Raw genomic sequence first — 25489 nt, 5'->3', positions numbered from 1 at the left:
TAAATTATGCATAGTTCTGTTGCACGGATGCCAGAATTTTAAAGGATTCGGTAAAAGTTTACAATTGGGTGCCCCTTGTTTTTTGGTGATTCTTTCTTGACGCCAAGATCAGCGCCTGGAAAACACATTTTAAAGATGGCGGCTATACAAAACCAAAATAAAAAGTCAAAGAATTGCATAAACTCTGTGTCCATGTACTCACCGATCTGTTTTCACTTAAAAAAACATCCCAGAATTGCACAAACTAGGCATTGCGCACTGTTTAAATTTGTCCATGTACAGATCAATCTATTTATATATATAAAAAAAAAAAAAAATCAGGAGGCTAAAAGCGAAGTTACATTATCATGATAACCAGAAATAAGATTTCATCGCCAAAATTTTACAAAAAATTGTCGCTAATCGAAGGGGCACTCAATTCTACACTAGAGCCAAGGATTCGAAGGTAACTATGGATTTAATATGAAAAAACACTTTATTTGCAGATATTTATACAAAATTTAGAAGCAGTATATTTACAAAAACGATAGAGCTTATTTTCTAAACATAAACAGAGTTGAGTTGTAGCTGGTATTACTCAAACAGATGGGATCGGAGTGATCGCTACGAGAACGATCGATCGCGAGTTCAGAGTGATCGTTGTGTTTCAACGAATACCTAAAACAGCAAAATCAAACGCAATTGATGACGTATCATAACTAGCGATCACTAAATGTTTCAATTGAGTGAGGCCTTTACTTGGGTTTCCCGCGATTACGGGTGCTGCAGCACTACTAAACCGGCCTTACTTTTAGGCCTATAAAACACTTTTGTTGTTAATACAGCTGCTTGATTCCTTCGTAGATCTCATCTTTAAGAATAACATTGAAGATCGTAATTGTGGATTTCTGAATTTCTTTAAAGTTATTAAAATATTGACCTTTGAAATAAAGTACCCGGTCAGTCTTTAAAGTTTTTTTCTTATTCTAAGGACACTGAAACACACAAAATTATTAATTGTCTCATCGTTATGCTGAATCCACAAAATGTTTTTTAGAACAATTTCTTATTGTTTAATATTTCTTACTGACATATTGTAACTTCTAGTTCAACAGTTGACTTATGCCTATCAGAGCTATTTTAAATTCTATTTTTTGCCGTTAGAGGGCGACTATTTCGGTACAATATCCAGGATATTTGTTTTGCGTTTGGTTTGGCAACTGCCATTGTGATGGTGTAAAATGTTAAACATGGATGAGAGTCAAATGCAAGGTATTTATACGGTTTATTGTTTTATCATCATTAATTGTATACTATTTAATATTATAATTATTTTAATACCTAAAATTCCTTTAGTATTTGATGTATAATAAATTCGGAAGCTCTACTTAACGTTCAGTTGTTGAATAAACATTATTTACGTACTGCGTTTCCAATATTTTGAAAGTTGTTTTCATATTACCATCTGTTTTATATTTTTATTTACGAGTTTTAAAGCAAATATATCATGTTATAATTACAAATACAATTTTGACTTTCTAGTATTTTTCTTTCTTTTGAATTCTTCTAGAACTTTAAGCGAATAATTTGTCAGATTCTGTTAAGCTAATATAGATGACATATTTTATCATCTTCTCTTTTACTGTATTAAGATATTTTTTAATTTTTTGCGCAGTGTTAATTTGGTTCAGATTCAATTGCTTAAAGTAAACGAATCTATTTCGTAACTAGGTAATGAAAATGTGAAGGTAATTAACAGCTGTAAATTTTGTGCAATATAGTGAGTGTAGTGTAAAAATTCGCGAGTGCATACATTTGAGAGGAATTTTTAATTAGTTTTAAAATGTGTAAGTTTTAAGTGTTTATTTCAGAAATTTAGCAGTTTTATTGCAGCATTTATTATTGCAAATAACAAAGTTTGCTTTTCAAAGTTTTCTGTGTTCCTTTTTCATCTCAAAGTATGCTTTCCTGTAAGTTTCGTTACGAAGGTTCTCTTCGTGTTTCCTTTTACTTTCAGATTTGAAACACAACCAGTAAATATATAAATCAGTTGCTATTTTTTGTTGTACCTTTTATTTCATGTGACCCTTTATTTTCAATCCTTAATTCATATGATTTTTATATCTCCTACATTAACTAAAATAATGATCTTCCTGTTCATTTAAAATTTTTCTTTTGTACTGAGCGAATCTTTGTATTGATGGAACTAATAGATTTATGCAAATTTGGGTAATAGATTAAAAAAAATTGCAAGAAGTAAAATATATCTAGACGTTTTTTAAAGGATCAGCTTGGAGAAATTAGATCAAAATTTCTATGGTCTTGATTTTTTTCAAGTAATATAAACATTGTAAATAAGAGCCATAATTTCTGTAACATATGGTAAAAAGTTGCATTTTTGATTGTAGCTGGGAATAAATGTTTCTCTTTTCTTGTCACCAAAAGAATTTTCTTATAAACTACCATTTCATCCATTTTTTTATTATTATGATAACAAAATTTTGCTGCTTGAAAACTCCTATTCTGTTGTCAAGTAATATAATGTAAATGAGTCCTTTGAAGAAGTGTATGTGAATAAACAGTATTACTGGTAAAATAGTACTTGGCTCTGTTCCATGCTTATCTTAGCTAGTTTTCACTGCTTATATAGTAACTTCTTCATTAAAGCTATTCCACATATTTACAACATCATATTACCATATTTTAGTATATTACTTCCCTATATTTTGCATTTGATACTAGATGAAAAGGACCAATCAAGAACCTTAATAAGTAACATTCTCTAATTTTGTTACAGAATTCTCAGATAAAAACCCATAGATTGCATCCTGTGCTATTTTTTTCTTTTTGTGAATGTCTTTTCATTAGTTTCTAGAATATTGTAGCATCCATCTGTTTTAACGTTAAGACAACAAGGAAGAGGCACATCATGTGACCCCAAGTGATCTCATCTCACGTAAACTATGCTACAAAAATAATTATCTACATTAATTTCAAGTTAAATCTTAATTTGGGATACAAGTTTAAATGCAAGAATTATTTTAATTTGTACGAATAGCTTACTCAGAAATTATTTCGCTAGTGCATTTTCGTTATAATTGATGAATTTAACTCTTGACTTTGCCTTTTCTATATTTTCGCCATCGGGTGAGCGTTGTGATTGCATCCTAATTGATTTAATTACCGTCCACGAATGGCCTTATGGCATAAAATTGAACTATCTAGTAAAAATTCTATGTAATTGTATGCCATTATTGAAAGAAACAACCAATCTGATAAGAAATGGCTGCGACTTCTTAAAAATGTAAAATGTTACCAGCAAGGATATTTCATTCGCATCAGTTGTACCGTTATTAGCGACTTATCGCTTTCGCCGGCAAAACGGAAAAGTACCCTCTTTTTTATTAAACTTACTCAATTCCTTCTTCCAAAATTCAAAATTTAATCTTGATACGAATGTAATTTGCATATTTTTTATGATTTATTTTTAAAATTTGTATTTTTATATATATTTATAAATTTTTCAAAAACATTTTTGTATTATAACCTATAAATTTTTTAACATCATCTTAAAATAAATATATTTCTAAGCATATTTGAAAAAAATTAGAGTTTCTATTCTAAATTTCCTAAGTTATACGTGAATTTACTTTTTGGAGTGTTTTGAAATTTGCCGTATTTAATACAAGCGATAATAATGAAAATGTAATTTACACACTTTGTTAAAATTACTTGAAAGAATGAACAATGGACCTTTTATTCTCTCATGCATCAATGAAAAAAATGAAAGTAAGTAGATGACTATAAATTAAGAATCCCGCCAAGTGACTTATTCTTGGCGCAAACTGAAAAAAAAGGACAAAATAAATTTTTAAGTTTCTCCATAAATTTCGCACCAAATTTTACAAAATTTAATATTTAGGCATTGAGTTGTAGAATCAAAATACATAAAAAAATTGGTATATTATTTTAGAAAAAGTCTGATTTTTGTGTCAAAATACCTATGTTAAAATAGTGCTATATATAAATCTAATATACAGGGTTATCCAAATTAAACTTCCCCAACTCAGAGGCCTGTGCAGAGTGTTGTATGGGTCATAATGTGATAAAATTTTAAAAACAGACACTTCAGATCATGCGCTCAAGATTTATTACACAAAAAAATTAGTACAAGAAGTTTCCGATAGGTGGTGCTGTAACACTAGTAATGTGCATATTGCAGCAGCGTGATTTGCAGAAATAAAGCTTCTGCGCAACGTATCCAAAAGATGAGCCCTACAAAAATGGAAGACAGGCCTTGCACAGGCAGTTGTTTCCAGCTCGCTGATGCACAATGGCAAATTTGAAAGACAAAGCTCTGTTAGTGAAACTTTTCTACCAGAATGAAGAGAACTCCTGTGCTGCGATAAGAGCATTCCATTGGCTGAAGCTCTTATGGCGAGGACCAATGACACCACGTGCTGTACGAGACATGATGAAGAAGTTCGAAAGAATGGGACAGCTGGGAATTTTACCAGGTAGAGGACGACAGGTTGTGGAATCTGCACGCGTAGAAGACGTCGCTTTGGCGTTCGTGGACTCCACTAACCAATCGCCACATGGTGTTGTCAGTGTGCCAACTGTTTCTCGTGCTGTTGATATGCCCTATACGACCGTCTGGCGTGTGTGATGCGTCGAATCCTCGGTTATTTTCCTTACAAAATCCATAGTTGTCATCAGCTGTCCGACGGGGATCCTGTAGTTCGGAAAACATTTGCGTTGCAGTTCCTTGCCAGAATGGAAGTTGATGCTGTTGGCCGTAGAACATCCTTTGGATGGATGAGGCCCATTTTCACCTGAATGGTCAAGTGAATACGCACAACTGCTGCATTTGGGCAAGTGAAAATCCTCACGTAATTTATCAAGTGCCCTTGAACCCTCCAAAGGTTACTGTATGGTGCGGTTTCACTGCAACATTTGTCATTGGGCCTTATTTTCTTGAAGAGGTGACTCCAACAGGGTTCAAAACCTGCTTTGTCACAGGGAAACGGTATCAGGACATGTTGACAACGTTTGTGATCCCTGAACTGCAACAATGTGGCCGCCTCCAGGACACAATATTTATGCAGGATGGTGCACCTCCCCATATACTTCGTGGCGTTCAACAGGTGTTACGGGCAACTTTTACCGATGCACGTGTGATCAGCCGCTGTTTCCCTACAGCTTGGCCTCCCCGCTCGCCTGATTTCACGCCATGCGACTTTTGGTTATGGGGATTTATAAAGGATCGGGTCTACCGAGAACACCCAGCGACCTTGGCACATCTGAAAGACGCAATTATTCGACATGTTCGTGGAATTCATTTAGACTTACTGCGTTCCGCTTTGGAACACACTGCTTTGCAAATGGAAAGAGTTGTGAAGAACCACGGCACACATATAGAACATTTGTAGAATGTCTTGTTGATCTGCAGCGCCAGCTATCGGCAACTTCTTGTACTAATTTTTTTTTTTTTTTTTTTGTTTAATACATTTCGAGCGCATGATCTAAAGTATCTGTTTTTAAAATTTCATCACATTATGACCCATATAACACTCTGCACAGGCCTCTGAGTTGGGGAAGTTTAATTTGGATAACCCTGTATATCATGTAAGTCGTGCTTTCGAGACTTTTCCCCGCTCATGCACAATGCAAAAAGTTAAGAACGAGGTGCCTTTTTCCCACTCTAGCATAATGGAAGGGAAAGGAAAATTGGTTGCCACATATTAAGAAGTTCGCCAAGTAAATTATTCTTGGCGAAAACTGAAATAATTGTGCCAAGGTAGATTTTTGAATTTCTCCATAAATTTCGCACAAAATTTCACAAAATTTAATATCTAGGCATAATTTGAGTCATAGAATCCAAATATGAAAAAAAAAAAATTGGTATCTTATTTCAGAAAAAGTCCAATTTTGTGTCAAAATACCTATGTTATAACAATGCTATATATAAATCTAATATATATCCTAAGTCGTGCTTTCCAGACATAAAAAAACCAATTTGAATTTTGTCAATCGGCCCACTAGAACGGAAGATACAGAACTGTCTTTTTTTTTTGCACAGTGTAACTCTTCTTTTGAATAATCATATTAGCATGATTGGTGTTTGTCAGAGTTATGTGATTTTGTCCCTCAATGAAGCTCTTACACAGCATACATATACAGTATAACTCACTAATAACGAACCCGGATTTAATGAGGAAATCGGAAATACTTGGTTTGTGCAATATTGAATCTATGGGAGCATAACTTGCTTTTAGCGAACAAATCCTGGTTTTGTGATTCATAATATTTCTGTTGACTTCTACCACTACAGCTAAGCTAATTTTTTCTTAAAAAAACTTTAACATTCTGAAATCAGCTGAATGTTAGTGATGGGTCATTTAGTTAAAAGGATACTGCTTTTGAGTGCACAGAAAAACTTCAAATTTTTTTCGAAGCCAGGGGTACGAATGATGACGTTTTTGGGGCATTTTCTCCGAAGAACAACACAAGAAAGAGACAATAAAGGAGTTCAAGCAAATTAACCAACTTCTTTTATACTGTACAAAAATGAAAAAAATAAAAAATAAAATAAGTATTTATAATGGTATAGCAAATTTCTATGAATTTTTCTGATTTTTTTCATGAACCTTTTTTTTACGAGCACTGGATTATAAGGAGCAAACATTATGGTCCCTTCGTACTTGTTATAAGCGAGTTCCGCTGTATATATATATATATATATATATATATATATATACAGCGGAACTCGCTTTATATATATATATATATATATATATATATACACTACACATATATATTCATCTCCATACTGTGCTTGGAGTATCTCAAATTTCAGATGACTGAATGTTTTGCAAACGAGAAATTTTATCACAATATATTCTTCCATACTTCAAGGGAGCTGTTGTTTAGTCATCACTGTCCCAATTGTAAAACATGAGTGAGTAAGTTCTAATCTGCTCAGAAGATAAAGTGGAGGTTACTGGCTGTACTCACCCAAGGACACAAATCATTGTGTATAAATAGTAGCAAAGTCCTGATTTTATTTGAACTATCTTGTTAACAAATTATACAACAGAAACATATGCCATATATGATTTTACAAACCTTGTTCTTTCCAACACAAGTGAAAGCTGCATTTAGCTTCAAGTCGCTAGTGGTACAGCTTCAACGGTAAATTACTGTTTATGCTAGTCTGTCTTGTGGCTTACGTTGACATATATTATGATTGCAGTGAAGTTTTCCAGAGTTAATTGAACAAGTTATTTCTAATTTTCAAGTAGAGTATTAAATATAGCTTTGTGTTGTAGCATTAAATATTGTCAGAACTTTTGTCACTGGTTTTAATTTTATGTTTATTAAGATAAGGCTGTAACAATTTGAAGTATATTTTTAATTTCATTATTACATCCCCTTTTTAATGCTGTTGACTAAAGGAATAAATTGCATTGCAAATTTTAAATGGTAAGTGACTATTGTAAAACATTTTTTATCTGAATGTACTGGGTGAATGCTGTTGCAGGGATTTCGGATCTTTTTAACTTGTAATCCCTTTTGAGATGACAAAAATTGTTTGTGATATCCTTCATTTTAATAGAGATTTAATTTGTCAAAAGCCTTAAAATGTTTATAATGAACTGAAAGGCATTTGTTTAAAAGTAGCTTTCAAAAATGAGTTCTGTGCATATAAACTAAAACAAAATTAATGAAAAATGTATTTCAAAGCTGTTTACTATTTTGTATTGTGAAAGCTTGAAATGTTTCTTAACCCTCTAAGCGGCATATACAGCCTTACTGCTTAGAGGGTTAAGAATATTTTTTGTGATATCTGTAAGAACGTATATATACATGATTATTAAATTATGTCCAAGAAATTAAGGCAATATATCAAAAGTACACAAATCCAGGTATGTAATACCAGGAGAGTTTTTACATTAAAATAAAAAAAAATAATTTGTTCTCATAGTAGTTTTGGGAAATTTGTGCTTTCTTAGTGAAAACTCTGGCCGCTCAAAGGGGTTAATATATAGATACATGTTGCAATATGTAAAAATCCATAAGGATGAAAATTCTTAATTTCTTAAGTATTTGTTTAAAGTAATATCCTGAAATGCTTCCATAACTCTTCCCGTAATTTTTTATAATGTAGCTGAATATTGTAGTTTAGGAGTTATTAAATATCTCGTCATTAAGAATTTCGCGATTATAGAACAGACTGTGCTGGTTATATCTGTAATAAGCTAAGCATAAAATTTTTGTTCTTTTATTAGATATTTGCCGTGTATGTCGATCTGAAGCCACTCCAGAGAAACCTCTTTATCATCCATGCATCTGTACTGGAAGTATAAAATTTATCCACCAAGAATGGTAAGATATATTTTTGAATATGTCATGGTAAATGTTAAATTAATTCTTTACAAGCATTGGAATCTGTGTTCTGTTTATATACCTTTTATCTGTATCATTGGAATCTGTGTTCTTTTTATGTATCTTTCTGCTCAGCTGTCATATAATCAAAAGATTTTTCATGAATGAAATTGCTGAATGTCGAAACCATCTTTATTTAACTCTTTGAAAACCGAAGCCTTCGCTAACTTGCATCTTAATTTTAATTATCCCAAATACTTTTGGAGTTTCACAACAATTTCCTCCTCTCCCCATTTATTAATACACGAATAGGTGTGAAGATTTCAAATGACATGCCTTCTACTTTCTAACAAAGACTCCATTAGCCCTTGACCCCATTCTTTATAAACCTATTTTGAAGAGTTCATATGCAACCTAAAAATAATAAACCACAAATAAATCCTTTTAGGACGAGCTGTCTGCAATAAAATGATACAATGTATTTGGGGAAACTTCATCTGCTACTGCATATTGTAGGGGGATGGAAGGAAAAAAAGATCGTAGTCTCGGCCATTTCAGGCAGCTGTGGTCATTCATATGGAGGGCCATCTGGGCATTTTGTTCTTTAAAGCCTCTGATAGTCCAGAGGTAATTAAAAAAGATCACGATTGAAACTCTTTAAAATTCAGACTTAAATGCTATATTATGTATCTCAAATTGCGTCATTTTACATCAAATAAACACTAGCTTTTAAAAAAGTAATGTATACGTATAAAAGTTTTAAACACATTTACTTCCTGTAGCTACTGCTATGAAAAGTACTTTTGCCTGTAAAATATCTATTTGCTGAAATACTAAATAAACTTTTTATTAAATAAAAATAGCAATATTTTATGATAAGTGAAATTTCTTTAAATACTTAAAATTTCAGACTTAAAAAATGTAACTGGATTTCATGGAAGTGAGATAGATTTGAAGTTGTATTTGAGAAAGTAACTTTTTTAACCTCGTGGGAGAAAATGGAAAAATTCTGTAGTTTAAAGACTCAACGCTAAAAATATTTTAGACTGTATATATATATATATATATAATTGAGAAATATTCTAGTCATAAATAAAGATATTTTAGGCCATATATATATATATATTGTTGCGTGCGTACGGATTCGTTATGAAGTGAATGCACAAGTCCGATGAAAAATGAACAAAACTTTTTATTATCACAACAAAAATGCTTAAATTTTCTCAAATTATCATGCAGTATTACAATATCTCACAGTAGTTATCTTTTAACTACTCAAATGTACAATAGAACGTAATTCAAAACAGCTAAAGAACGCTAATCCGCGAATTCGCTATAATCAACAACAGCAGTTTTCTAAACAACAACAAACTAAGCAACTACTACAAACTGAGATGTTTTCCTCCTTTTATAAGATTTTAAAATCACGCGCTAGAATTTTCCAGTACTTTCTCGAAATCAAAAAGAGATATTTATTTATTTAATGCACACGCTCTTGTATTTTCAATTTTCCGGCTTAGCTTTCTTTTAATATTCGTCATGCGCTGCACTGCGCGAGAAATAAAACCATTTAATTTATAATTAAACTAACATTAGCTTTTTAAATACCAAATTCGTAACACTGCCCCCTTCCCAAGGACTGCACGTCCCGGGCAGTACAATCCCTGGACAGGAAGCTAAACTTACAACTGTGGCATAAACATTACATTACAATATCAAACAACATGAACAATAAATGCAATAACTAACTTAAACAAATCAAATGCTATCAAATACTAAATACAAAACAAATACTAAATACAAATCAAATACTAAATGCAAATCAAATACTAAATACAAATCAAATCAAATACACATTTAAAAACAAAAAGGACCATGGTCTGATACTATTTACAATTATTTACATTACGTACTATGGCCATAGTAATGAGCTAACATGTCGTAATGAACGACTTTAGGTTTAGAGTTCGAAGACTTACGAATCCGAACCACGACGTCATTCAGCCTGTTTAGAACTGTGTACGGGCCAACCCAAGGTGACTGTAATTTCGGACAAAGTCCTTTCCGTCGAGTCGGATTCCACAACCACATCTTGTCTCCTTCGTGGAATTGATGTTCAGTAGCTCTTGTGTCGTATCGGGTCTTCATCTTCTCCGTCGCTAAGTTGACTCGCTCTCGTGCAAAGTTGTGCATCACTTCAAACCGGGCCTGGAGATCTTGAATATATTCCTCAGACGATGAAGGAGCATCTGGAGGGCGGCCAAACAATAGATCACAAGGCAGACGAAGGTCACGACCGAATAGCATCTGTGATGGAGAATAGCCGGTAGTCTCGTGGACAGCACTGCGGTAAGCCAGTAAAAACAGCGATAATTTCTTGCCCCAGTCCTGCTGGTTTCTGGAAACCACTAATGAGAGGTTATTAAGGATGGTTCGATTGAACCTCTCTACCATGCCGTCCGACTGGGGATGTAATGGCGTCGTTTGGGTCTTGTCAATGCCGAGTAGTTTGCATAGTTCTTTGATTACTACCGAGGTAAAATTCCTTCCCTGATCGGAATGTAACTGAAGAGGCACTCCGAACCTGGAAATCCAGTGCTGTATCATTACCTCAGCTACTGTGACAGCTTCTTGATCAGGAATAGGATAAGCTTCAGGCCACTTGGTGAAGTAATCAACGACAACGAGTATGTATTTGTTGCCATCAGCAGTTCGTGGCAGAGGTCCCAGGATGTCAAAGGCGATTCGTTCAAAAGGCGCCCCTACGTTGTAACGTTGCAGCTTGCCTCGGCTGCGTCTCTTAGGTCCTTTCCGACCTGCACAGGCATCGCAAGATCGGCACCACTTTTGCACGTCATTCTTTGCATTATTCCAGTAAAAGCGCTCACGAACTCTCTGTAAGGTCTTCATTATTCCAAAGTGACCTCCCGTAGGGCTGTTATGTAGTTCTTTAAGGAGATCCGGAATGCGGGATCTTGGAAGTATCAGCTGCCATCGGAACGTCTTCCCATCATCCGATTCGAATTTCCGGTATAAGACGCCGTTTCGAATGTGAAGTGAATCCCAGAGTGCCCAATATTGTTTGGTTGTAGGACTACAGATAGAAATGTCCTGCCAGGTAGGTTTTCTGTTTGACGACTCCATTAGATCAATTATGGGTTTAATGTCGCGGTCTTCGGGCTGGTCTTTCCTGACTTCATCATCACTCCACGGTTCTCGATCAGCCGATGTTGATGTTGTAATTTGTCTTGCGACCGGAGTCAGCAGCTCGTATTTCGCTTCCACCCTGGAACAATATCGACAGTTTTCTTGGCAAGGTCTTCTAGACAGGGCGTCAGCGTTTCCGTGTGATGATCCCTCACGATGACGGATAGAGATGTCATATTCTTGGAGTCTCTGTATCCACCTGGCTATTTGACCCTCAGGATTCTTGAAATTTAAAAGCCAGGTCAATGATGCATGATCGGTGCGGAGCAGGAATTTTCTGCCGTATAGATAGTGATGGAACTGTTCTACAGCTTTGACTATGGCGAGCAACTCTTTCCTGGTGACACAATAATTCCTCTCCGGTTTAGACAGGCACTTGCTCCAGTACGCCACTACACGTTCTTGGCCATCTATTTCTTGGGACAAAACAGCACCGACACTTTCATTGCTTGCGTCGATGTCGAGAATAAATGGTCGGTCGTGCTGAGGATACGTCAGGATTGGAGCAGATGTTAAAGCTTCCTTTAAGTTGTTAAATGCATCGTCGCATTCTTTTGTCCACAAGAACTTTTAGTTGCTCTCTGTCAGCTTGTGAATAGGTCTTGTGATGGAAGAAAAGTCCTTCACGAATCTCCTATAGTAGGTGCAAAGCCCTAGGAAGCTTCTCAGCTGATGGTCATTTTCGGGACGTTTCCAGGATTTAACCGCTGATACCTTTTCAGGATCCGTGCGCACACCTTCTGCAGAGATGACATGTCCCAGGTAAGTCACTTCCTTTCGGAACAATTTGCATTTAGCGGGACTCAGCTTTAGATTGGCTTCTTTCAGTTTCTGAAGCACCTTTCTAAGATTTTCTAGATGCTCTTCAAAACTCTTTCCGACGATGATGATATCGTCCAGGTATATCAGACAGGCTTCATAGGAAAGTCCTTTCAAAACAGTCTCCATGAGGCGTTCGAATGTTGCCGGCGCATTACACAGTCCAAACGGCATCACCTTGAATTGCCAAAGCCCTTGTCCCGTAGTAAATGTCGTCTTTTCTCGGTCATGAGGGTGTATTTCTACCTGCCAATACCCACTCTTTAAATTAAGCGTTGAGAACCACTTGCTTCCAGAAAGAGTGTCTAGAATGTCATCAATTCTAGGAAGAGGGTAACTGTCTTTCTTCGTAACCTCATTCAACCGGCGATAGTCAACGCAAAATCTTGTTGAGCCGTCTTTCTTTCTGACGAGAACGATGGGAGATGCCCATGGACTTGTTGAAGGCTCGATGACATCGCCTTCTTCCATATCTTTTAACACTGTTCGCACCTCTTCCTGTTTAGCAAACGGCAGACGCCTTGGATGTTGCTTGATCGGGGGATGATCGCCGGTATCTATTCTATGTTGTGTCAAACTAGTTCGACCCACGTCAGAAGACGAGCGGGAGAAAACAACTTGAAGATCTTTAATGACGCGATCGACAGCATTTTTCTCTTTATCGTTTAATTGTGCATTCTGCAATAACTCCGATGTAATGCTCTCTGAGGACACGGATTCTGGGATGTTACTCTTTCTTTCAACGCTGGTTACTGGAGTACATGTTGCAACCACTTCACCTTTCTTAATAACTCTCGACTTTTCAGTTACATTGGCGACTCTCACCGGGATAACCGTTCTGGATAGGTCGACGAGTGTTGAGGCTACTAGTACTCCTTTTGGGATATTACAGTTATTGGGATATTCTATGATGCCGTAGCGGAAATTTCTATTTTCGGCTATGGATCCAGGAAATAAAATTTCTGTTCTTGCCGGTATTGTGATATAGTCTTGTGCTATGATTTTATGGACAGATTTAACTTCTTCATCATTAACGAGAAATAACGCTATGTCCTCAGATGTAGAATGCAATTCGTTATTTTTAAAATCCAAGGAAAAATTGTATTTCCTTAGAAAGTCCAATCCGAGTATGCAAGAATCAGTGATCTCTGCTACATATGCCGTGTGATGGTAAGCGGCACTTCCAAACGTGATGTTAACATTTACTTTTCCGTCGATGTCGATCTTCTCACCGGACACAGTCTGGAGAGTAACGCAGGGCGGCGTCCAGATAAGTTTGTTTCCTAGTTGTTGAGCCAAATCTTTTTGGATGATGGTGACGTTGGCTCCTGTATCTATAGTCATATTGCACGGAACTCCATTAATATGTCCTATTATGAAAAGTCCATTACTGCCGCCTCTCATTGCAGAAATCTGAAGCGCTTTAAACGGGGGCTTTTCATTATCTGGCAACCTCCGCCCCGCGAGATGGCCACTAATTAGTTTCCCTGCTGCTTGTTAGAAGCGGTCTTAACATCAGTACCCTGGGGTGTTTTGCAGTTTTGTCGTATGTGTCCTTCAGCACCACAGTTCCAGCATTTAACGGTCGGTTTCTTCTCACCAATATTCCGTCTCAAGGCGTTCAGTTGTCTAGTTAAATCGTCAAGTCGAGCGGTGACTTGATCCCCTGGCTCCTGGACTTGAGCAGCTCTGACTGGGTGGCGGTCTCGACGAGTGGCTTGCTGGGCTGCCTCAAATTTCATGGCGTACACTAGAGCACTTTTTAAATCTTTTACATCCGCCATTCGTAGAGCTTTCTGTATTTCAGTATCTCGGATGCCGTCGATAAAGTATTGCAAGGACAGGATTTCCCTTGTTTCTGTCGGGCATTCCGAAAAGGCGAGATGGGACAGCCTTTCAACATCTGCGGCGAGCTCCTGAAGTGTTTCTGTAGGCTTCTGTTGACGAGATTTTAATTGGAGCCTGCTGTAGTCTTTTAAACACTTCTCCCCAAAGCGCAACTCCAAGGCGCCGGACAGAGCTTCGAAATCTAACCTTTTGTTTTCGGGAAGAGTCTGAAGGATATCTGCTGCGTCGGCTCTTAGAGAAGCGGCGAGATGACAGGCCTTAGCTTGGGAATCCCATCCATTCGCATCCGCCACGATAGAAAATTGTGTCTTATACACCTGCCAGGAGGTCTTCCCATCATATGTGGATAGCTTCAGAGGTGGACGAGCAGGCATTGGTAAGAATTTAAAATCATCACTCCTGCTCCCTGCCGACGCTATGAATTTCTTTAAAGTATCCATTTCTTTGGCAACTGCAGAAACTCTCTCATCAATTTGTTGTTCGATTTGGTGTTGGACGGCACAAACTCTTCCTTCAATTCGTTCCTCCACAGCAGAAACTCTCCCTTCTATATGTTCTTTTACAGAAGAAACTCTTTCTTCTATTTCTTCTTTCACCGAAGAAACTCTTTCTTCAATTTGATCTTTTACAAAAGAAACTTTTTCTTCAATTTATCCAACTTTATTTTCAACTGTGTCAATTCTGCCTTCCATAGCTTCAAATTTATTTTCTATTATGCAGGTAATCTCTCTTTTCATTTCTTCTTGACCTGCTTCAATCTTTTCTTGACCAGCTTGAACGGCTTTCATTTCGTACTTAACAGATTCCTGGCCCAATTTCATTTCTTCCTTAACGGAGTTGACGGCCCCTTCCATCTTTCCTTGGCTAGATTTCATCTCTTCTTTCATTTCTTCTTTAAACGAGGCAAAGGCTGTTATCAATTGTCTTAATTGCTCTTCCATCGCTCTTGTTATTGGCATTCAAATCCCACTTCTGACACCAAAAATTGTTGCGTGCGTACGGATTCGTTATGAAGTGAATGCACAAGTCCGATGAAAAATGAACAAAACTTTTTATTATCACAACAAAAATGCTTAAATTTTCTCAAATTATCATGCAGTATTACAATATCTCACAGTAGTTATCTTTTAACTACTCAAATGTACAATAGAACGTAATTCAAAACAGCTAAAGAACGCTAATCCGCGAATTCGCTATAATCAACAACAGCAGTTTTCTAAACAACAACAAACTAAGCAACTACTACAAACTGAGATGTTTTCCTCCTTTTATAAGATTTTAAAATCACGCGCTAGAATTTTCCAGTACTTTCTCGAAATCAAAAAGAGATATTTATTTATTTAATGCACGTGCATATTAATACGAGATTATTATCTCGTATTTTCAATTTTCCGGCTTAGCTTTCTTTTAATATTCGTCACGCGCTGCACTGCGCGAGAAATAAAACCATTTAATTTATAATTAAACTAACATTAGCTTTTTAAATACCAAATTCGTAACAATATATATATATATATATATATATATATATAATTTATTTCTTAAACGGTATTGATTAATTGATTATATTATTTCCTAAGTTTAATTAAAGTAGAATTATTTTAAAAGTGTGAATTCATACTGGTAAGTTATATTTTGAAAGATGTTTTGAAGTAATTTGAAAGCAAAATGTTAATAATGTTTTAACGGGGACTGGAGTTAAATCATCATGAAGAAGAAAATTTCAATTGTAAAAGGAAAAATTAAAAACATGTAATCATTGTCATTGATCGGAAATTAGTTGACTTTTCAACGGGAACAAACCAACTCCCGTTCAATGAACAATAATTGATAAAAATACGTAAATACGAAAGTGTTTCGTCTTTACTCAAGTTATAAGTTAAAGCCAAACCGGCAGTTCTAGTCAGGCCAAATATTTCCGCGAATAGAAGGAATTATGAACCAATGCTGTTAATCAAAGAACTTATTCTTATGAAGCATTTTAGTCAATTCAATTTAGAGTAAAAATCAATTACTGTACAGAAATCCTAATTAACTCGAGTAACCGTCCCCGACACTTTCATGTTTATGCATTTGAGTACTATATTATTTGTAGAAATTAAACATTGGAAATTGTCATTGTGCAATCGAATTCAAAGTAAAGTTGAAATAAACATAGAAGATTACAAAATAAGATAAATAATGCAAACTTTGTAAAAACAAATCAAAGACAATATAAAAATAATATAGAAAATAATATAAATAAGACCAGTGAATGTACATGAAGATATAAAGTCCAGAAAAGGTATTAAGTAACTTAATTCTTTCTAGTGGGGGAGTTGGCAAAGTGTTCTCTTCGTGTCTGACTCATAAGTGTAGGGTGTCCGAAAATTCTTAGCGGCAGTGGGGGCTTTGAATAATATCAGTCGGTAAGACTTGGGTGAAGTAATTTATGGTAGTGGGTGGGACTTGGAATTGAGGGATGTATTATGTGAAGTTTTCTTATCTGAGTGAGACTGTCTGTTAAGATTTTTTTGAAAATACTAGTGAATGGAAATTAATTAATTTCTGGCTAATTGTCGTGTCGCAATGATTAAGAATTTAAGAAAAGAAAACGGAATTTTCACTGTCCAAGAGCTAATAGACAGACTAAGGCATGAAATAGGCCCATTTTTTTAGTAACGGTATAGTAACAGTATAAGTCTGAAGATAATTAGCTTTTTACAATATATCTCCCTCTAATGACAGTTTTGATATGTAACATGTGTCTTTTAACTGTTTTGTTGATTTTTCGATACTGATTCCAATTTTGTGTGTCTCATATATTTTTAAAGAATACTGTTTTAAATAATTTATGTAGCATATTTATTCGCTTCTTAAATTTTAATGTTAAGTAAGTGCATCATTAAACTAAAATTATCTAATGCTCATGTCAGTGTTTAAGAGAATGATGTAAATGAAAGAGAACTTATCTAAGATTTTGAAGATGTTCATAATCTGTTTCATGAGTTTCTTGCTTGGCTACAGCATCAGAACTAAAATCATTTCTAGAATCTTCTATAGTACTTTTACCATTGTTAGAATTATTTACAGAAACTTCAAAACCTGTTATCAAAATAAAAGACTGTAAATTACATAGATTTATTATTATTGTATGTTGATTATTTAATTATTATTATTATTATTATTATTAAACATTAGAAAAATGACACCACATTTCGAAATCTGATAGTGACTGGTAGTTTATCTTGATTTTGTACCTATTTGATAACTATCATTTTCTTGAAGATCAGCTATGATAATTTATCTGATTGTTACAGAATCAAATAAATTATCATCAGTTATTAACCCCCCATCCCGAAAAAAAAGTAGAGACCTTTGTTCAAAACTGCAGAAGAATTCAAGTATATTTACTTTCAGTAGTGTATTTTGTATTAACCCCTTAACTGCCGCGGGCGTATATATACGCCTTGCTCAGCCGATGCGTTAACTGCCCCAGGCGTATATATACGTCCTTCCAAACTGCTATCATTTGCTTTGCGCTGCTACACCTAAAATTATTCGCAAAGTTAACGCATCGGCTGCGCATCTGGGGCAGTTAACGCATCGGCTGAGCAAGGCGTATATATACGCCCGCGGCAGTTAAGGGGTTAACATGTATCCATATCTTGAAAGAAGAGATTATTTTGTAGACATAAGGCACCTTTTTTTTTTAAATATGCCTAAGTATATCAATATGAATAAAAATAATTATAATTTCACTAAAGGTGGCTTCAATAGGTTTTCATAGCTACAGTCATATTCTAATATTATATTTTGTTTTAGTCATACGGTAATATTGCAAAATAAACAGACGTTTATCCAGTGTAAATTCGAATTTCCAGTAACTGGGATGTCCTATAAAGCAGACTTCCCATACGATTTTTTTTAAAGAAGTTATCTGTTTGTTATGTGTACGATCAAAGAATATGATACTGATAGCAGTTTTTGTTTTGATTAATTAAGAGTTATTTTGTGGTTGAACATCATTATCCACAGTCTAAGCCAAAATGGTGATATTTTCTCCCATTTTGGTCTCCATCTATGTAATTACTTTAATTAATAATTTTGGTCTCTATTTACTTAATAAAACTAGTTCATTAAGTTATTACACCTCATGAAATTACTTAATTTTATGAGATGGTTTATCAGATAGCTTTTATTTTTGCTGAATATATCTTTCTTGAGGAAATAGAATAGCCATTTTATATCTTTGCAAATCCCAAATTATAAAATCTATTTCATTATTTTTAAAAACAGTACGGTTAAATGAGAAACATGCTTGCATCAGGAAAGAAATCAAATTAATTATGTCTAGTGCCCAGGAAATATGGCAAATGAAAAAAGTGCCAAATAGTGCCTTTTTTGTTTGATGGAAAAGAAATGCAAACTTTTCTGATTAATGGGATATGTGAAGAAATGTTTAGGAAGATGATATAACTGAAAGCTGCATTGTGATGATAATGTCACAATTGTGAATTAACGTACAAGAACTCTATAGTAAGGTTTAAATCCAGAAAATATTGCTAGTGAAGAAAATGATAGTTTGTTTGCCCCCCCCCAAAAAAAAGGGGCTCTCTGTAGCAGTTATAGGATTTAAACAGTGGAATATTGTATCTGTGAACAAAAAATTGCCTTTTAATAAAATTGAAGACAATTTTTTAAAAATTTAATTTTATTAAGATCATACATGCTCCTTATTTCATAAATAAACATTTCATATTCGTAATTTTACAATTTCTGCTAGTTAGCTTGTTAGATTAAAATGGATAATCTGGAGTCCATAAATTTCCAAAATTAAGAATCGCCAACGTTTGGATGATCTTGGATCTTGAACTTTTTATTATAATTATTTGTTTACTTAACTGTCTCTTAAGGAAACATTTTGGTGAACTAGTAGGCAAGTGATTAAAACTGAACCTCCACAAAAATACACCTTTCTATAAGCAGTAAACGTAAGACACTTAACATTCTTGGTGAGCAACAACTAAGTTACTAGAATGGTTGTTCCAGTTTCGAATTATACTTTTAAAAATTGAATCAAACAATATGCTAATATTATAGACATTGATTATAAATGTTTTGAAAGAAATATTTTAATTAGTTTCTTCTTCATTGACTTGATAGCCCAGAGTTTGCCATGGCCTTCTCCAGGCATCTCTGCTCTGTGTAACTGTTTTTCTCTTTTTTGACCTTTAGAATTATTTTCAACACCAATGATCGACCCATTTCACTGGGAGTCTACCTGGAAGTCTGTTTCCCATTGGCTTTACCAGAAAGATTTTCGTACAACACCGATCTTCATGCATTCTATCCAGATGTTTTAATTAATTTATGCATTAAAATTATTTGAACATGTTTTAAAAAGCAAAAACATAAAGGAAAATACTAATTACATTTAATGGTTTATCTTGTAACACTTACAGTTAAAAAAAGTTTCAAAACAAAAACTTATAATTCATTTTTATAAGTTTAATTATATAAATATATACCATATATACACTGACTACCAATAAGTATTTGGACACCTATGCAAATGAAGATATCTGCGGTCCTAAGGTACGTCACAGACTCCGCCGGTATATATCGTGTAGGAAACAGCATCGGCTTTAGTCGCATGCAAGATGCCTCGCAGTTCGGAGCTCTCTGATTTCAAGAAAGGTATAATTATCGGGTATCACAAATGTGGCCGATCCTTAAGGGACATATCTAGCGATCTGAAGTACCCAAAATCAACAGTGGCCTATGTGATTAAGAAGTGGAAGGTGAGCGGTGATTGTCGGAATGTGCCCCGAATTGGCAGACCAACGAAACTGGGAGATAGAGACCGACGAGTGCTGTTCAGAGAAATTCGGAAAAACTGCACCCAACCGATGGTCCTCATCCGCGAGAAGTTTCAACAGGCGTCCGGAAGTATTGTTTCAATGAATACCATCCGTAAGGAAGCACATCTGCTTGATTTTCATGGTCGTGCTGCTGCCCATAAGCCTTTGATCACAAAGTCCAACCACGCTGCTCGGTTAATGTGGTGCAAAGCACATCGTAATTGGACCGTAGATCAGGTGGAAACGGGTTCTTTGGAGTGACGAATCAAGGCTCACCCTTTACCGTTCGAATGGTAGGGTCTGGATCTGGCGTCTACCTGGAGAACGTCTCCTGCCAGAATGCATTGTGCCAACAGTAAAGTTCGGCGGAGGTGGAATTATGGTCTGGGGGTGTTTCTCCTGGTATGGGCTGAGACCCTTGGTCCCCATTCATGGTAAGCTCAACTCCGATGCCTACTGCACTATTTTGGATGACAATGTGCTTCCTACGTTGTGGCAGTTTTACGGGTTGGACCCCTGTTACTTTCAGGACGACGATGCCAGTTGTCGTGTTTTGACGTTAACCAAGGCTTGGTATGTTGTCAATGGAGTTCATCGAATGGACTGGCCTGCCCAGAGTCCAGACCTGAACCCTATTGAGAACCTCTGGGACGAGTTGCATCGCCGAATTCAGGGGTGCACTACCCGTGCAAAATCAGTGAAGGAACTTCTATGTCTTCTCCAAGCCGAGTGGAAGAAAATACCACTATCTGTCATACAAACACTTGTGGAAAGTATGCCCCGGAAGGTCCACGCTGTAATTACCTCTCGTGGAAGCTCTACCAACTCTTGATTTTTGAATAAAGTTAGTTTTTCTTTTCTATCACAGGTGTCCAAATACTTATTGGCAGTCAGTGTATGGCATATATTTGGTAATTCAGTAAATGCAAAATGAATCCTAAAAGTTATGAAAAACATTCTAATAAAAAACTGAAGTAAGAAATATTAAAAATTGAAGAAAAGTATTTTAATATTTTTTCCCTGCTTAAAATCATTTTAGCTTATAAAAATATTTTAAATTATTCATGAAAAATAAATGCCTGATCATATTTTTCGGCAGATCTGCAAGACTAAGTTAAAAAAAAAGTTTACAAGTTCGCTTGTAATATTAAAAATGAAAATACTAAATTGTGTATAGTATTATTAAAAATTATTATAGTATTATTTATAAATTATAATAAATATATAGTGAAATGCATGACTAAGTTTTAATCATGATAAATATGTAATAAAATACATAAGACTAATTTTTAATCATAACCCTTGGTATAAGAATATATGATCCTTTTTTAAAAATACAAAATTGCATCTAACTGAAATATTATTTATCTATTGACATTTAAAAATACCAAACTTTGTTAAAAAGAGATTTGTTAATTCTGTTAAAAATTTGTTAAGTTTCTATGGTAAATTTTGTGCATAAATCTGTCTCAAGCAACTACCTCCAATCTTCTGTAATTATGCAATATAATGTTTATAACTCAGTCATTCATCAAACAGGTGGTGTGGTCAATGTCCAGACATTGTCTGTGGAGGTGTATCAGTGAATTATTAAAGTCTAGCTCTTGTTATGCATAAATGAATTAAAACTAAAATATGAAAAAATATGATTTATAATGGTATAACTTTATCAAAAAATAATGAAAATTTACATTTCTAGATATCATGAAACGTTGTACTGAGCATCCATGTAATGTTTCAAAGTCATTTAATAAAAGGAATTTGGGAAATTTATATATCACTTTATATACTGATAGAAATACGGAATGGGGTAAACAAAGTGGTAACTTGAATAAAAGTAACAAAAATATTAAAAACATTACCGATGATCTTCTTATGTTGAGGATGTTCAGAATGTCCTCCCCCAGTAGCAATACATCATCTGCAGTGCTGTGGAATAGCACTGCAGACGACAGACGATGAATAAACGTGATATGGTTTCCATAAGAATGCATTCACAGGCAGTCACAGTTGGCCTTTTCATAGTATCCAGCATATGTGATTTTTTTTAGCATAGACACTGTTCTTTACATTTCCTTACAGAAAGAGGTTTAATGGCATTAGATCAGGAAATCTAGGTTGGTATTCAACACTTTCTCATTGGCCTATACACCTCTGAACAAATGTTTCACCCAGGATTTGCTATGCATCTCGATGGTAATGTGATGGTGCACTATCTTGTTGGAAAAAACAATTTACATCTGAACATTTGACCCAATTGTTTTGTGCAATACTTGTCTCTGTCCCTTCAAAAAAGAATGTCCCAACAAGTACTCTGTCAGATAAACTACACCATTCTGATAACCTCATTAGATTAACAGTTTGTTCTTTCATAACATTAACATTTTCATTTGCCCAGCACACACAGTTGTGATGGTTGAAGGTTCCATTCAGTTTAGCCTCATCAGAACAAATAATCAAATCAGTCAGCTGTTCACTATCTCATATCCATTTACAAAATTGGAGGTACCTATATCGGGATCAACCTCATTTATCGCATGAAATAACCTAGGAATCTAGGGTTTCATCTTTTCTTGCTTAAAAATGTGGTGGGCACTTGATTTACTTACACTTGACTCGCATGTAGCTTACTGTAAGGTCTTCTTGGGGGATCTTGTGAAAGTTTTTACCATTGTTTTCACCCTCTTTTTCCGTCCAATACTGCCACACCATCTGTTCTTCGGATCATCCAGAGTTCCTTCTCTCCCAGAATTCTGGTGTAATTTTTTCGTATTTGTCACACGTGTCAGTCGACCAATATCAAATTCTGTCTGCCATCATCTGAGCATTCGTTTCATGTTTTCAGTTGTTTGAAAACACTTATGTTGCTCAAATGAAAAGTTCCCAGTTATCTTGTCAGTTATTTGTCGCTACTGGCAACTGACCTAGAAATAAAAGGGGGGGAATGAAACCTATGGATGACATTTTTGAACATTTTCAACGTTAGAACTTCATCAGTAATGTTTTAAAATCTGTGCGGCTTAAAAAAATCATATCTTTATTTCTGTTCGGGTTATTAAATTTCGAATAATATAAACCCCTTTTATGGGAACTCTGTATTAAGTGATATATAAACTCATTTCACTAGTTTATAAATTTATAGAGCTTAGTCTCTTATTGATATAGACTTCATTTCAGAACACATTTTTGCTTCATCTATGAGACTGTGGATAACCTCTGGGAAGGTTTTTTTGATGTGCAATTTAACCAGCTTTGCTTCATTAATGTATCTGTAAATTTCTGACCCTATGAATATTGTTTCAGAAGTTTAACTTATCTATGAATTTCTGATCCTTTGAATATTGTTTCAAAGGTTCGGACTAGTGAAAGGCTTGAAAAAAGGACTAGTGTCAAAGAATTGTTTGAAAAAGATGATTTCTAAGTTTGAAAAGAATGGGTATTTGAGTGTGCTGCTAAGAAGCAGTCAGTAACAGTTTTAATTGAAACTGTGCAAGACATCAATCTTGCTTTAGTTGACAGAATATCCTGTTCTCGATATTCTTCAAGTGCTTGAGTGATGTCTTATGAATTGTTTATCTGTTGCTCAAGAGTATGAAAGGTTGAGATCCATTTTAAAGTCATATTCTTACAAGATGTACATCGTGCAAAATCTGCACCCTCAAGACAGTGCATTGATTTTGCTTGCTTTTGGCGAGACTAATTGGTGACTATGCATGGCCTTGTGATATTTTATGATTAGACAAGGCACATTTTTTTCTTAGAGCAGAACTGTAGCATGTGGAATGCCGTAAGTTTATTATTATGCATGAAGCAATCTGCTTTCTGATTATGTGACTATATGTGATTATGTGACTTTCTGGCTTGGTTTTTGCTGCTGACTTCATTCTTGGCCCCTTTGAGGAGAGTATTAAGAAATTTTAAAGATGTACTCTCATGAGTGTGCATTGCTGTGAAATTCTAAAACATTATCATTTCTAGCTTACAAGAAGATTTAAGAGATTACTGTCTTCATGCAAGATAATCCAATAACCTCATATTGGCTAGAAAGGGAAGTAAATACCTTGTTCTCACTTTGAAGTTGATTGAGTAATTTCAGGAAGTTCTGAACACCTAACTGCCATGTTCTCTGAACTTGAATCCCTAATATTTCCTGTTATGGGCATTCCTGAATGTCTCTTCCTGAATTGAAAGCAAACATAACATGTCATGTTTTCAGCAGTTCCTGAAAGAACCCTTCACATTACTGTTGAGCATGCTGTAACTCATCTTTGAACATGTGACTGATACAAATGGAATCCACATTGAAAAAATGATGTGATTAAATAAAGAGTTATGTTTCCAATGCCACCATTTCACGTGGTGGTCAGAATTTGAACTATTGTTTTTATTTCAGTTTTAATTTTCCTATGGTTCACATAATGTATATATCGTATTTCAACCAAATAAGTCAATCAAGATGGGCTTTACATAGGTCTAAGTAGAGTCACTTTAATTATAATTATAGTAAAAAATGTTTGAAAATTATTGTTTTATAATGACTACTAATGCATTAAGGCTATACTATATTTTGTCTTGATGATTAGTTTTTAAAATTTTTGGGTTTTGTTTTTTAATTAAGAGCTATGCAATGCTAATTAAGATATTTAGAAGAATTTATATTTCTTTGTAGTTTATTGCAGTGGTTAAAATACAGTCGAAAAGAATATTGCGAGTTATGCAATCACAGGTTTTCTTTTATGCCAAGTAAGTGAAATTTTCTCTCTATATATAAATTGAAATACAGATTGCATAACATGTTTTCTTGTAATTTATTATTATTTTTTATTTTAGTTTATTCACCTGACATGCCAAAACGACTGCCAATAAAAGACATTTTTAGTGGGCTTTTGTGCAGCTTGGGAACTGCAGTTCGATTTTGGTTACATTACACTCTTGTGGCTGTTGCATGGTTAGGCATTGTACCATTGACAGCATGTAAGTTTTTTTTTTTTTTTTTTAAAGCTATTTGTATTGAATTTAGATTCTTTTTGGATTGAATTTGAATTTAAGAATAATACTTTTTTCATTTTGTAATTGAATTTAAATTTAAGAATTGGTATATTTAATTTACTTAGGTGTTAACCCAGAAAAAGAAATCCAGAAAAAATTTGCCAGAAAGAGTGAATACTGCCCCAAATTGATGTACTGCAACCAAATAATACAGTCAAAAGTCCTTAATCCGGACTCGTCGGGTCTTCAGCGATTTTGGATTATCGATTTTTTCGGAATATAGATCATCAGGTTAAATCTCGTAAGATGGCATGCAGAAATTCTAAAATTAAAAATATTAAACCATAATTTATGAAATAAAGAACAATTATGATCTAAAGGGTATCAAAATTTACAAAAAAAAAAAAAAAAAAAAG

The 25489-nt window shown here is 34.7% G+C and overlaps 1 protein-coding gene across 2 annotated transcripts in view; it reads left to right on the top strand.

The window, feature by feature from the left end:
- The first annotated feature begins 1173 nt into the window (after positions 1 to 1173).
- LOC118183816 (E3 ubiquitin-protein ligase MARCHF6) overlaps positions 1174 to 25489 on the top strand; it is a 124047-nt gene continuing 99731 nt past the window's right edge. For both annotated transcript variants that reach the window (XM_035353423.2, XM_035353422.2), the window contains exons 1-4: positions 1174 to 1251; positions 8271 to 8367; positions 24754 to 24827; positions 24915 to 25058. In XM_035353423.2, coding sequence (XP_035209314.2) covers positions 1221 to 1251; positions 8271 to 8367; positions 24754 to 24827; positions 24915 to 25058 — 346 coding nt within the window. In that variant the 5' untranslated portion in view covers positions 1174 to 1220. The remainder of the gene's footprint in view (positions 1252 to 8270; positions 8368 to 24753; positions 24828 to 24914; positions 25059 to 25489) is intronic.

This window comes from Stegodyphus dumicola, chromosome 7 (genome assembly GCF_044657685.1).
Source record: "Stegodyphus dumicola isolate Sdum_Otavi_A_Nest chromosome 7, ASM4465768v1".
Taxonomy (NCBI): domain Eukaryota; kingdom Metazoa; phylum Arthropoda; class Arachnida; order Araneae; family Eresidae; genus Stegodyphus; species Stegodyphus dumicola.
Note: the sequence above shows the minus strand (reverse complement) of the source record. Positions and strands in the feature narration are given on the sequence as shown.